This window comes from Callorhinchus milii, unplaced genomic scaffold, assembly GCF_018977255.1.
Source record: "Callorhinchus milii isolate IMCB2004 unplaced genomic scaffold, IMCB_Cmil_1.0 Scaffold15, whole genome shotgun sequence".
NCBI lineage: Eukaryota > Metazoa > Chordata > Chondrichthyes > Chimaeriformes > Callorhinchidae > Callorhinchus > Callorhinchus milii.
Window position 1 is genome coordinate 15,968,329 of NW_024704756.1, and position 14,227 is coordinate 15,982,555.

Genomic DNA, 14,227 nt, shown 5'->3' on the forward strand with positions numbered 1-14,227 from the left:
ACAAATTTAGCCTTTTCTTAGGCCGCAATTTTCTCCTAGAATACAAACACACCCACCTGAAGACTGGCAAAACTTTGATCCTGAGGCAATCATGACGTTCTCTGTGATGGGCTGGATCTTTTGTTCATCATTGCTTTCATCTCCAGCCAAATCTTGATTGTCCTCATCAGCTTCCTCGTCTCCGCCTGACGAAGATGGCGGCGATGAAGAGCTCTGTTCCTTTTTCGCAGCTATTTTCTTGCGCTTCGATATGGCCATCTTTTCTTTGTGAGACTTTTTCTTTTTCACTTTCTCTTCATCCTTGGATGAACTATCTGCATCCTCTTCCGCCACCCGTTTTTTGCCTTTCTTTGAGGAGGATTTCTTCGCTGCACTGACTTTGCTCAAGTTCTTGATCTCTTTCTCCAGCTCAGAGTCGTAATTGGAAGAGTCCGAGCAACGCTGCCTTTTTTTGCTCGCGACACTGATCCTTTTGCTGGTTCTTTTCCTCTCCTTCCCACTAATATCCGAGCTCGAAGATGAGGTCTTCCGCTTGCGTTTCTGCGTCTCGTTGCTACTTGCCTGTTGCAGTCGTTTTCTCAGGCCAAACAGGCTGGTTTTTCTAATTGTTTTCTGGGCCGAATCTTCATCATCGGATGAACTTTCGCTCTTCACTCCGGCCTTTTTCAATACTTCCGGGACCTCATCAGAGTCGGTGGTAGTTTCCTCAGCGGGTTTATACATCTTGCCCGTTTTATCAGAATCAGATCCTTCCATTTCAGATTTTGCATTTTTACTGGATTCCCTGGTTCGTTTGGTCCTCGCTTTCCCTGAAGTGTCCACTTTTTCTTTGTCCTTAGATTGCCTTGTCACTTTCCTAGACTTTTTACCAACACCAGCATGGTTACTGTGGTCAGTGTCTTCTTCATATCTAGAACTTACAATTCCTGCACCACCTTGACGCCTTAGAGGTGTAGTTTTTATTCGAGGTGACCTTCTAACATCAGCCTTCTCGGATAGAACTGAAGCATCATTTCCAGCGTCATTTTCAGGATCTTCTTCTCCAGTTACTCGTTCTTTGCTCGATTTTTTTTTCTTTTTGGAGATTTTCACTTTGCCCTTTTGAGTTCTACCTTTTCGTGTTTCTTTCGTCAAGCCATCCTCAACATTATCAGCCTCTCCGCTCCCGTCACAATTGCTAGCTGCATCACCATCCTCCTTGTCCCCATCACTGCCAACTCCTGCATCACTCCCGTTACTAACGTCACCAACTGCTGCATCCCTATCAGTACTGCCATCTTCAGCTTCTCCATCTCCAACTCCTGTATCACCATCAGTACTGGCATCAGCAACCTCTCCGTCACTGACCAGACTACCGACAACACTGCCATCACCAACCACGCTGCCTTCACCCTGAACACTGCCTTTACCCTCGGCAATGGCACTGCCCTCGCCCTCAACACTGCCCTCGCCAACCTCACTGCCATCTCCAGCGACACTGCCATCTCCAGCGACACTGCCATCTCCAGCGACACTGCCATCTCCAGCGACACTGCCATCTCCAGCGACACTGCCATCTCCAGCGACACTGCCATCTCCAGCGACACTGCCAAGTCCAGCGACACTGCCATCTCCAGCGACACTGCCCTCACCCTCAGCACTGCCCTCGGCAGCTGCACTGCCCTCACCCTCAACACTGCCCTCACCCTCGCCAGCATAGCTGCCCTCACCACTGGCCTCGCCCGCAACACTGTCCTCTCCAATGTTAACGCCACCACCGCCTATACCGTCCTCTCCAACACCACCAACACTGCCGTCTCCAAGCTCCACATCACTAATACTGCCACCCCCAGCCACACTGCTATCTCCGACTTCTGCATCACTGCCATCACCCACTCCTTCATCACTGGCATTGCTGCCATCCACATCCCTTGCACCTCCAACTTTTGCATTATCACTAACGTTGCCATCTCCAACCCCTGTCTTACCATTTTTGTCATCTCCAATTCTTGTATCTCTTTTAGCACCACTCCATTTACTCTTGGTGGCAGAGGTTTTCTTCCCTAACACTTTCTTGCAGGTTTTAGGGGAAATCGGAGTTAATTTTATAAAAAGCTTATGGTTTATCTTAGGATGGGTTCTTAAACTGGAATCAGAATCAATTTCTGAAGATCTTCCAGAATGATTTGGACTTTCAACAGGTACCTTAGCTGATGTAGCATCGGGTACAGTGCTGTTGCTTGCAGAATTATCGGCTGCATCGAGATCTGGTAGCAAAGAGTCACTTGCTTCAAACAAGCCTTCAGTCAACGAAGAAACTGAACCCATGTCCATGGCTACATCTAAAGTATTAAGTAATACTGCTTCTGTCATTTCAGAATCTAGTCCCAGAGGTGAAATTTCACAAACAGCATCAGTTTCTTCCCTGTTGTCCAACAGCTGATCTAATGGACTGTCCGAATTTGCAGCAATCAGTTTTGAATCCAGCTTTAATTTATCAAACTGCTTAGGCGATCTTTTCTGTTGGTCTTCAGTTTTCCCTGGTGTTTCAGAAACAGTGGACACATCCATCTGATCAGATTCATGCTCTGCTGAAATTTCCTGCAAATCCTCTGCATCTGCCTCTTCCAGCATTTTTGAGTCCAATAACTTATCAACCTGCTCGGACAACACTTTCTGTTGCCCTTCATTAGCTGAAACAGCATCCATCTGATCAGATGCAGGTTCCATTGAGTTCTCTGGAACTCCGTCTTCAGGAGATTCATCACTACTGTTATTAGAATTCTCGATTTCAGTTTTTTTAATACTCTCTCGCAACGACTGCTCCGGTTTCTTATTCTGTTGCAATTCAAAGTCCTGAATCTCAACATCCACAGCTTCCTCTAGCGCCAGATGGACTTTCTTTAAATCACCAAGCACAGACTTGAAAGCCTTTAGCTGTCTCATCTTCGTGCTAGTCTCAGTCTCATTTAACTCCTGTTGCTTTAAAAAGTTAACAAAACTGACATTCAAGTTGGCAGAAGTATCAATCAGCTTACGGGCCTTCTTCAGAATTTCTTTCGGCACTTTCAGCGCCTTGTACGAGTATGTAATTGCTCCAGATCCCGACAAGGTGTTTTTTAATGAACCCAAATTTTTTTTCTGTCCATTGCAATTTGATGTGGAATCTCCTTTCCGAGAATTTTTATATTCAAGATCTGCAGACTTGTCACTATCATGCGGTCCCGGAGATTTACATTTATCACCGTCTGGTTTCAGTTTATCAAGATCTTTCTTCTTTTTGTTTTGCTGCCACAATTGATCAAGACACTCAAACACACTATCACAAGCTGTAACCAAATCCAATAAAGGCTCTGGATTGCACACATAGCAGTACCACTTTTTGTTTTCATCCATTATATTGGACAGCTCCTTCCTGCCTAGGTTCCGCAAGATGCAGCTTTTGCAGAATGCATTGTGGCAAAAATCACAACAAATCAAATTTCCACCTTCAGCACACCACCTGTAAGACAAAAAACAAATATGAATAATAATAATCCTTGCATTTGATATAGCACCTTATCACGTCTTCGAGGTGGCTCAAAGCACTTCACAAAATATACTGTAAAGTGAATTGGCTGTGTATTTTGTGGGCGAAACAAACAAAGTTTATTTCCCAGGAATGCAGTCATTGTGATTAGTTCTTGTACTCATAATTGTACTTCTATCAGAGCCTCGAAGGCTGAGATCTTAGGGGCCAGCATAAATCCAGTTTAAGAAAGCAGCATCTAGTTAAGTTAGCACAAGTAAACCGAGGAGGCCTAGGGATTGAGACACCCACCTGCATTGTTCATCCATACCATCTGAATCTTGGCTTATGTCGTCACTCAGGTAATATTTATGGCAGTTCTGTAAAACAAAAGAAAACTTTCACACCTCAGCCCTGCACTACTACCCAAGTCATGAATGAAATGTCCTCAATGGTGCCAGCAAACTTAAGCCATTAAAAGGAAGCCATTATCGAGCTTATAATAGAACTAAACCGCTTGCAGAGTATGCCGAAGACACTCGCTTTTGTCAGTTAATTGACCTCTCATCATTTGCTTATTCATACTGGGTCGTGTCTACACAAAATAACAATCCAAGAGGAAGGACAGTTTCCCCCCTCCTCCCGACAGTAACTAATTTACACAGCCAACTAGTCACGAAGCACAATGCCTCTTACCTTACAGATGAGAACTTTGAGTGCATGATGTCTCTGAACTGAATCCTTTTGAAAATGGTTCACCTGCTGCCCGCAAGCTGTACAGCTGACTATTCCATGCAGGTTTTCATCTTTTCCGATAAGTAAAAAAATCAATAATTAGTGATCGTGTAAGAACATAGTATTAAACTGCACATTTTAAAGAAAAATCAGTTTGGTGCAAGGATTGGAATAAGGAACAACAACAAGATTACATCTGTATAGTGCCTTTCACGTCAGGAGGACGTCCCAAGGCTCTGAAAACGGTCAGTTTAGGCCAATTTCTTTTCAGTGCAATCTGGATTACAAGCAATGCAAGAAGCCAAGTCATTGCAACAACCAATTTTGCATCCAAAACATTCTTCTTTCTGTAAATTAATTTGAGACTAATAAGTAACACGAGTCAGGAAGATTCTACCATGCTTATTTTGTTCCTCCTCCAGCCTTCACCTGAGACAGGAATCACATTAGACATTGGAAAGCTTTAAACTGCATTAAGTCAGAAAAGAACAAAGAGCAGGGAGAAAGAAACTAGGTATGTGGAAACTGAATTATACTGAAAGGATATCAGGAAATTTAACATATCATTCATTTTGCCTTCATGTACAACAAGATAACACAAATATGGCAAATAATACTGGAGTTCACGTTTTATAATGCAACACTCGGCCTGGACATCAATGGATTTCAAATGATTGCTGCTACTAACTGTAATGAAAACAATAAATGCTTCAGGAAAACATGCAATTTACTCTGCATAATAGCCTGGCAGAGGGGAAAAATATCAGAGAAAAGCTCTTCCTTTCCACCATAGGTAGAACGAACTTCAATTTTCCTTGTGATCTGAGCAGCAAAAAGGAATAGCATAAGGAGATGTATTCTACAACTCAATTTGCTCACCTTAATAGATTTTCTCTCCCATGAGAAAAACAGTTGCCTTTAGAAAGGCCAATGTCATTTATGTAGAAAATCAACACTGTGCATAACAAAGACGCTTTCTTTGGAATGACGAAACTGTAACAAAATTTCAGCACCACAGGTTTCTTGCTCGTATAGTGGGTAAAGAGCACTTAAAGGTGGTTTCAGTTTCGCACCATAGCTGAACTTAATTGGGGCAACAGTTGGGGCATTATAATTGGCCTTAGCGCCCCTGGGTTAGGGAAGGGAAAGATCAGCTTCCTTTTCCTGATCACTATCCAGAGACCCTGCTGGAATGTGCATGTGGGTGGACGTCGGGCGAGGACAGGATCGGGCTCAGCTGCTCCTTTGTCCTGATTCCTGTAAAATAAAATCTCAGTGACCTTTCGAGCTTTCTGGGCAACACCACCTGTCAGAGGTAAATCACCATAACTTGCAGTCAATTTGTACAGCTAGATGTTTCTTCTTCCAAGGGCACCAGGAATGGACTATTCTGCATGCTTGCAGTGTAAAACCCCAAGATTAAAGTTTGTTTAGCACCAATGCCAGTCTACAATATATTTTGTATTTAGTTAGTGAACCTCATCGTGGTGGGCTTTGCATTTCGTCAATTCAAAAGAAGTACGCTTTGTTGTGCCAAGTTGATGTTCTACAAGGATACCATTGAACTTTGTAGTCGCTTATGGCTAATTTGTTGCAGACATACCCCTGGTAATAAACTAAGGTAAAGAAAAATGCACAGCATTCAAGCCTGTTGGTGGTGTGTAACTAGAACTCCCAAGACCGTTCTTCTTGTAATGAATGAGAGTTGGGCACAGACTACCTCCCAAGTCTACTTGGTATTTTTTTTCCGAAAAGGTTTGACCACTTCCAAGTTGAAGTTGGAATATGGAGGGTTCAGTGCACACAAGCTTTGTGAAACAACTTTCATTGTGTACCAGAAAATCAGCCCAGGAAATTGTGTCAAGCCTGTGTCAAATCTCTTTTGCTACAAGGACTCAAATAAAAAATTTGAAAAATCAAAATTAACAAATAGCAAATGAGCATTCTGTGGAAAAAAATAACATTCGAACCTTGCAGTGCACTTTCCCTACCTCCACGCTTCTTCGAGGTCTCCATTTTGTTCTTTGAACTTCTGCTTCTAAATTCAGGTCCTCGAAAGTTATCTTTGTCTTCATTCCATACCGGTTCTGGCTGTACAACTACTGTGCCTAAAATTAAGACATTAAAAAGATTTAAACAAATCTTTAAGGTGGCAAAAGAAAAAGAATGCTACTTTTTTTTTAAGAAATGGAAAGTTGCAATGCCTCAGCAGATTTCCTCACAGTAACCCCTATCAGCTCCACTTGAATTGAGCCATGAGCAGAATGTTGTGAGAAAACTTGTGGAAAGGCAGAGCCGACCTTCTCCCCTCGACCTTCCCCACCTGTGAAAAACTACCTGGCACCCAAGTGACTCTTCTGAGCCCAAAACCTCAACAATGAAAGATAAATTATTAATGAGGGCTCACATTCCAGCACTCCACCACAGAGCAGATTGATGCTTTAATATGCTTTCCCCATATTTTTGTTAATAACCCAAAAAGTAATGTGAAGTATTTGAATGAAGATCTATGAACTCATCCTTAGAAGTTATTTTCCATGATTCTGACACATAATTACAACTGGAACTACCACAAGTCCCTCTTTTCAGAGCATGGAAGGAAAGAATGAATTGCGACCTTTAAGAAGGCATAAAAAAGAAAGCTCTTTGTCATCTACCTTTTGGCAAACTAGTCACATCTAAATCATCTTCTGTATCTTTAGTCTTTGAATTTTCACAATCTGAAGTATTCTCATTCGAGATCTCATCCTCCGACACGTGTTTCGTGACAACTGAGGGTTTCCTACAATTAAAACAAAAATCAAACTATATAGACGGTTTAAAAGTTTGTAATTCTTTCCATCTCCGCTTTCAATACATTTATTACGATAGTACCATGCTAGGCTTTCTGCATTACGTGTTTTATTCAGCGATGGCATTTTCCTACAAAGCTAACCAAATTAGATGACCAGTAGTGGAATTAGTTTTGATACTAAAAAGCTATGGATTCCCAAAACATTTTAAAACTCCAAGGCATTCATTCTGTGCTTTAGGAGATGGGAATTATTCCCAAGTAATTGTGACTAAATATTCTCCCAAAAACAGGGCTGGAGTTCAAAGTGCTTGTAATGATAGAAAATAATGGCAATATTTGTCCTTCCTTTCAAGTTGCTGAGAAACAAAAATACATGTTTCAGGTTGCCCAAAAGATAATCTTAATTTTGAACTTCTCAAAATAAAATAAAGAGGTAGAAAAGGGCTGCACGACACTAGGTTATCAAACTACCAGAAAGGAGTTAAAGCAACTACAACCCAGTTCAACTACTGTTAAATGGACAGTCTCACAAAGAAAAAATGTACAATGGTGTAGCAGAGGAGATAAAGCTTGTGTCAAATACATCACTACTCCTGATCTGTACTCTTGAGATACCAGACTGCTTGATGCGCATTAGCTGCCAAAGTATCCCAGCACTGAAGTTCTCCTACGATAATGAATAGCGGTCCTTGATCCTCAAAGAACATTCTTCTGCATGTATCTGGAGCATTCAATAAAGAGATGTCCTGGAGAAAATTTGCTGATTGTACACTTTTCTCTTCAGGGTGCAATGCCACCTAGCATCCTTAGGCTTCAATAACAGAAAGCAAAACCTGGAAGAACTTGAAGCTTAGTAGCTGAATGCCAGACCGTGCACAAGGAAGACAGAGGGAAACCATACAACCTCCAATTTAAGGTTTTCATTAGTTATTTACTTTTTGTGAAAAAAACAAAGCTTTCCATTTCCTTTATAGAACCACATACTGTAACCTTGGAAATCCTGAAGTATTTTTAGAGCATGACAGTGAAGGAATAACTTTGACAAACATTGGATCAGTTAAAGGAAAACATTAAGCAAAACAAAATGCTGACTATAATTAAGTCCTGTAATTCTTGATTCGCTGCTGTTAGTTTACTTCCAAAATGTACGCTTGATTGGAACCAGGATTCAAATAAAATTTTCAGCTAACTGTAATATTGGTACAAGGCACCACTGCTAGAAAGGAGTAGGAATTAAATGACTGAAATGGCTTAGGACATAGCTTTACTTCAAATCAATTTTAGTATTGGGTCTTAGAAAAATTAATACGTGGCAAGTAATACGTAGTTGTAGGTATAAGGCTCATCCTTCTGTGAAAGGATTGAGCTCCATTGTAGATAAACATTTTTTTGGAATAAACTCAGTATTAATGAATTAAAGAAGATGCAGTTAATGCAGTAAACAATCCACCACCCATGGACAGCTCAAAAGCCACACCAGTGATCAACCCCTCCCCAAAGCCATCAAATTCCAAAGAGAACCTTTATTTGAGACCCATTGAAAAGGCTAAACATGTCAATATTATTCAAGTGGGAAAAGGAAAGTAGGTAGGATAAAGAGCAAGTGGCATCCATTCTTTCATCTTGCAGAAAATATTTTCCACATATTTTCAGATTATTTCTCGCAGACTGGAAAATCCCAGTCAGCTGGAAGACCTTCCTACTGTTTATACTAATTTTAAAACCTGCAATTGTCCAAAAACCTGACCCAACAGTCTGAACACTAACATGGTACTATTTAAATTTTCATTTCTCCCTCCTGGAAATTTCACTTCACTGCCAAAACAGCAGAAAAGTAATATGCTTAGATTATATGGTGCATTGAAGAGGAACATAACGTGATGTAGCAGAGATGTTGGTAAGTAAACAGGCAGCAACCCAGAGGAAATATTTTTATACTTTCTCTGTTGGAATTATTTGATTTAACATCCATTACAAACTAGCGGGAGTAAAAATAATGAGAATAAACGTACATAATATACACAAGAACTTTTGAAATAAGTATCCAGCTTCGCCCCAGCTCTCTTCAATCTTGCCATGTCACAAAACTGCAGAAAACTATCTACTCCAAATACTTCAGCAGAAACCGTTTCTCCAGTTCTACCTGTCCTTCCTATGTTGAGGCACCAGATTTGTGTCAAGCACTACCCCACAGCAACAAAGACAGGTGAGCTTGCAAATGGATGCAATCAAATTGGCTTAGCTCTACTCTGTGCTGTTCACAGACACTATATGCTTAACATACTAACCTTCTTGAGCGGGATGATCCCAAAGACTTCGATTTTTGACTGGAGGCCTTTGAACAAAAAGGAATAAATAATAAATAATATTCCTTGCATTTGTTATAGTGCTTTTTCACGTCTTCTAGACGTCTCAAAGCGCTTCACAGAATAGACTGTAAAGTGAATTGACTGTATATTTGTGGGCAAAACGCGGCAGCCAATTGTGCACCGCAGTGTCCCACAAACAGTTATGGATTGAAGTGACCACTGAGTTACAGGACTCCTGTAAATATGGTTCATGATTTTAAGTGTTTTGACACAAAATAATATGAACAAATGTGGATTTAAAAATAAATACCTCTAGGACCATTTGAATGTTATAAAGTTTAGTCTGCATCTCAGAGGTCAGTACAAATTAATTATGCTCAAGACATTATTCCACACGGAGAGGACTAATATTGATACTAATATTGATTAGCAGAATACATCTTAATTTCCAAAGTAACAGGATTGAGAATGTTCCAATATAACATCTCCAATTTCTCCATTTTAAATATCAAAGCATTTCCGCACTCTAATAATTCATCCTCATAAGAACATAATTGTTCCCAGTTACCAATAACTAAATTCCCTAACAAAGTAGTCATTAATGGAAGAGCTCAATTCCTCCAATTAACAAACAATGAACCATGAATTCTCAGAGATATCAATGATGTGGCTCACAGAACACTGAGAGTCCCTAATTTTGTCAACTGGATTGAAAGCTTATTATAGCAGATACAAGTGCAAAACCCAACTTCCAAAATAGCAGACTCCAAAAGAGGGACAAGGTGACGTCGTTTTTGTAAATTCAGCTAAGAATGGGAAGTTAACATAACTTTAATATAGAAGATGGAAAGTTGCAGTCAATGCAACATTCGGTAACCATTGCCATTTCAATAGCATTATGTTTGCAGGATTTTACCAAATACTCTATATTAAATATTTCAACACAAAATCCTTTGCAGTTTCTCCAATTTTTCAATTCTATGGAAGTGCATTCATGTTTTCACAACCCTTTTCATGAAGAAATATTTTCTGGATTTACTTTTAAATGAAATCAGTTCTGATCATGCTGAGTTCAAATTATATTCAGATTATATAGCTGGATTGCCAGAGAACTCTCAGGAAAAAGTCTCAGCATTTTCAACTCTTCGTCCTCCACAAAATAAGTCAGTCCCCCCGTCTTCCCCCACCCATTTAACAAAGTTCCTTCAGTTTAGGCAAGTAAAGCAACCTTTTATAGACTAGGAAAATCATTTCCACTAACCTCTTTTTTATGCTCCATATCGGCAACACTGATAACAGTTTCTTTATCTGAAACATACAGAAAAGTATTTTACACTCCCAAGCTGTCAGCAGCTGGACTCTGTAAAACACACTAATTTTAAGACGCTTGTTCTTGCTTCTTAAAGGATATATCTGGAGAACACATTCAGATCCACTCAAGGAGTTTGTTAACAGTAACTAGTAGTTTCATCACATTCATTTGTTACTGCTAACGAACTCCTTGCATGACATTCGTACATTAGTGTAAATACAAGGGAGAAGGTAATGCCAACAGTGACATTGATAATAAATGGTTATGGGTTTGTAAACCTGAAAGCCACAGGAGGATGTACTTTTTGTAGCAAATGATATTTTAGCAACATTGAAAGGTGCCAACTGAATCTTGGTGGAGGAAGGCCCCGAAGAGATTTGCTGGACTTGAGATGTGCGATGAGCACAAGCAGCGCTCCTCTTATAATAATTCTCCTCCAACAAAAATCAAGAATCTCCTATGTGTAGATTACCTGCTCTGGAAAGATTGTTTTTCAGGCTTATTACATCAAGGACCTTTTCCAACGTAGATGGTCTTCTTCTCCTCCCTATCCTAGTATGGTTAAAGGGGAAGAAAAAAAACTAAGGAATCTCGGAACTTTTTGTTCCAAGTACTCATTTCTCAACTATCATAAATATTTACCTAAAAACTTGTTCTGACGCTGCTTTGGAGAGGCCGGAGCTTCTTCGCCTTGTTCTGTTGAATGAGCCAGATACTCATGAAGTTTCTGCACCAATGTATTAAGCTTGTTTTCACTGTAAAATAAGAGTTACAGTTTACAAAGATTCATCACATCTGCTGGAGCTCCAGCATCATCTGACTAAACAATATTCAACTAATTTTCAAGGGAATATTGGGAAAACAGTTTTGTCACAGAGTGTGAAGCAAGCTGACAGACATTGGAACCTTTTTTTTTAATTGTATTTTTAAAAAAAGCACTGAGCCCTTCAATGCTACACTGGATGGATTGCAATTATACGGAAATCCTAATATCAGTCTCAACTGCAATCATTACCAGAAACTTGACATTCAAACATTCAGTAATCAAATATAATATGCATAATTTGCTGTGATTTAAAGAAATGGGTTCTGATTTTAATGCAACCACCTGGTTAAGATGAATGTGAGCTGCAGCCATCACTGATGTGCCTTACACAAACAATGGAGCACATCTTCCCAGATGAACGAAAATTGCACTTCCAGTCATAATACTTGATGTCCTTCAATTAGTTGACAACTTAATTGTATTTATTTTCTTGTTTTGCAAAGAATTTTTCATCTCCAGAGAACATCCACAGCAGAGGGGACAGCCCACCTGACCACCTCCACACCCACCTCCTAATGCTGCTCGAGTCAGCTGCGTGTAGGTATTCAAGATTTGATGATTTGCATTAGCTCCCCATCCTCCAAGTGTCTTCTCTCATTAGCAGAGCTGGGATCAAAAACACACATTTGCTGATGCAGCTCCTGAAATCTGTACAACATTGGCTTCCACTTCTAAAACGCATGGTAGTTGCCTGGCAATCAATTCTACCTACGACTCTGTCTCTGTTACCAAAATGTGAAATAGGACACAATATACCAATCCAGATTTTCATCTTCTTCCTGTAAGAGTTCTGTGACAGATTCAGCATGATTTACACGCCCATTTTTAATGATGGAAACTTAAACTCACTTCAGTATAAACTTATGTTTATAGGCTCTCTCTTCATGATTTCACTAACGTACAGTTTGCTAAATGCATCAGACATAACAGTGAAACAGAGATGCACTGTTCTTTGGATCACAGAATCAATATCCAGATTAAATTAAGGTCAGTGACCACGGTTATGCTAGCCCAGAGCTGTTTTAGTTGAGTGCTGAGTGCTGACAAAAAAGAGAAACTTTTTAGACAAGTGCCGCTTCCTACCAATTCGCATAAATGTAATTTAATTAATGTAGCCAAAATAAGCCGACTGCTATCAATAATCAAGGAGTGTTAGGTCTCTACTTTCTCAAGTTGATGTATCCCATCTAATTTTTTTCAACATTTTTATGTTCAGAAACAATCAGGGTGAAGACATTAAGAAAAAAATTAACAAGCTAATTCCATTAGAACTTGAGATCAATATTGAAACTTTTTTTAAAAACCCACCACAAAAGTTAATCTTAACCAGAAAAATACTTGAATTACATATCTAGAATATCTCTCACGTATATTCATACAGCTCCAAAAAATATATACATTTACATTTATATTATACATTATTATTATTATCCATTATCTCAAAAACCCAAACCCTATCCATTATCACAAAAACCCGGGCCAATCCCCATTAAATTTAGAGTACGCTGACTTCAACATAAATTTTGCCATGCTTATATCGACAAATTTTTCAAGTCTCTAACAGCATTAAGTACATTGTGTTCTTACCACTTATGTCGACAGGCGGGAAGTTTTAACCCTGTCCAGGCTGTAATTCTTATTGATTTTTTTTAAAAAACCAACATACAAGCATCTGTGGGTGACCTTATATATTGAAGCAATTCTGCAATGTGTGAGTATTGTGGAATCTACCCATTTTACACAATGAAGCAGAATCAACACCAGTGTAGCAAACTGAAGCCTATATCTATGGCAATTAATTTTATGTTCTCATTCTAGGTATAAGGAAACTTCTGGATTCACGTTTAAATGGCTTTACTCTATATTTGAAGATAATATCTAGATCGGCGAGATAAAGACAGATTTCAGTTTAAAATGCCCATGTTTAGCTGTTATCAGTATTCATAATCATTCACCTCTACAAAAAGGTAGCAGCATATTCACTCAATATCCTCAAAGGATTAGGAAGGGGAAATATAAAGCCAATAGCAAACATAACACAAAGTTCAAATTTCTTATGCCTGAAAAGCGGTGTGTGCTGAGTTAGCTTGGAAAAGCAGATGAGGTGTGTCAATTGGTCTCATGACTCCAGGTTGGAGGAAGGAAAGAAAAAAAGCTAGGCTTGGCATTCTTGATTACTGTCCAGTAACTCTTATTAGAAGGTGCCCTTGTGCAAATGTCAGGACTGGACTTGGCTATGATACTCGCCAACCCTTACTGTCAAAGCTTACACATGAGTAGTTACTTGGGCAAGGTTCAGGCCAACGTCCCAAAAGAAGGAAAATAGTCAAATGCCCTCAGCAGAAAAGTGTTGGGAACAGAGTGGTGGGCAGAAAATTGGCAATTTTAAAAAATAATTGGTTTGGGATTCATGTGTATACACTTTACTGTAACCTCACCAACTAGATGAATTGTACGGTGGGGGCAAAGGATCACTAAGAGAAGCTAGTGCTTGAAACAATTCAATAAAGCATTTACATGATTACATATACAAAGCACAGTATGCAGTTTTTAGGGGTGATACAGTTCATATCTACTAGAAAACAGCACTGTAGTTCTGGTGTCAAAACAAACTATTTACTGTCCAACATCCTGCTGCATGTTTCCTACAATCAATGTAAACATACATAACAAGCATTTCCCATTATCGTCCAAATTTCACAGATGGTTTGCAATAACCCAATGTGTAACTATTTATAAACCAAGCATTGAACATAGCCTCAAA

General features: G+C 39.6%; 1 protein-coding gene across 3 annotated transcripts in view; it reads right to left on the bottom strand.

Moving 5' to 3' along the window:
- atrx (ATRX chromatin remodeler) overlaps window positions 1-14,227 on the bottom strand; it is a 65,523-nt gene that overhangs the window by 49,239 nt on the left and 2,057 nt on the right. Inside the window, exons 1-9 of one of the 3 annotated variants that reach the window (XM_042340740.1) lie at window positions 11,280-11,341; window positions 11,110-11,189; window positions 10,587-10,633; window positions 9,305-9,351; window positions 6,880-7,004; window positions 6,193-6,330; window positions 4,184-4,293; window positions 3,800-3,867; window positions 57-3,481 (exon numbers count right to left, since the gene is read on the bottom strand). In XM_042340740.1, coding sequence (XP_042196674.1) covers window positions 57-3,481; window positions 3,800-3,867; window positions 4,184-4,293; window positions 6,193-6,330; window positions 6,880-7,004; window positions 9,305-9,351; window positions 10,587-10,604 — 3,931 coding nt within the window. In that variant the 5' untranslated portion in view covers window positions 10,605-10,633; window positions 11,110-11,189; window positions 11,280-11,341. Of the gene's footprint in view, window positions 1-56; window positions 3,482-3,799; window positions 3,868-4,183; window positions 4,294-6,192; window positions 6,331-6,879; window positions 7,005-9,304; window positions 9,352-10,586; window positions 10,634-11,109; window positions 11,190-11,279; window positions 11,393-14,227 lie in introns of those variants that run through there. The other 2 variants (XM_042340739.1, XM_042340738.1) reach the window with 2 other exon arrangements.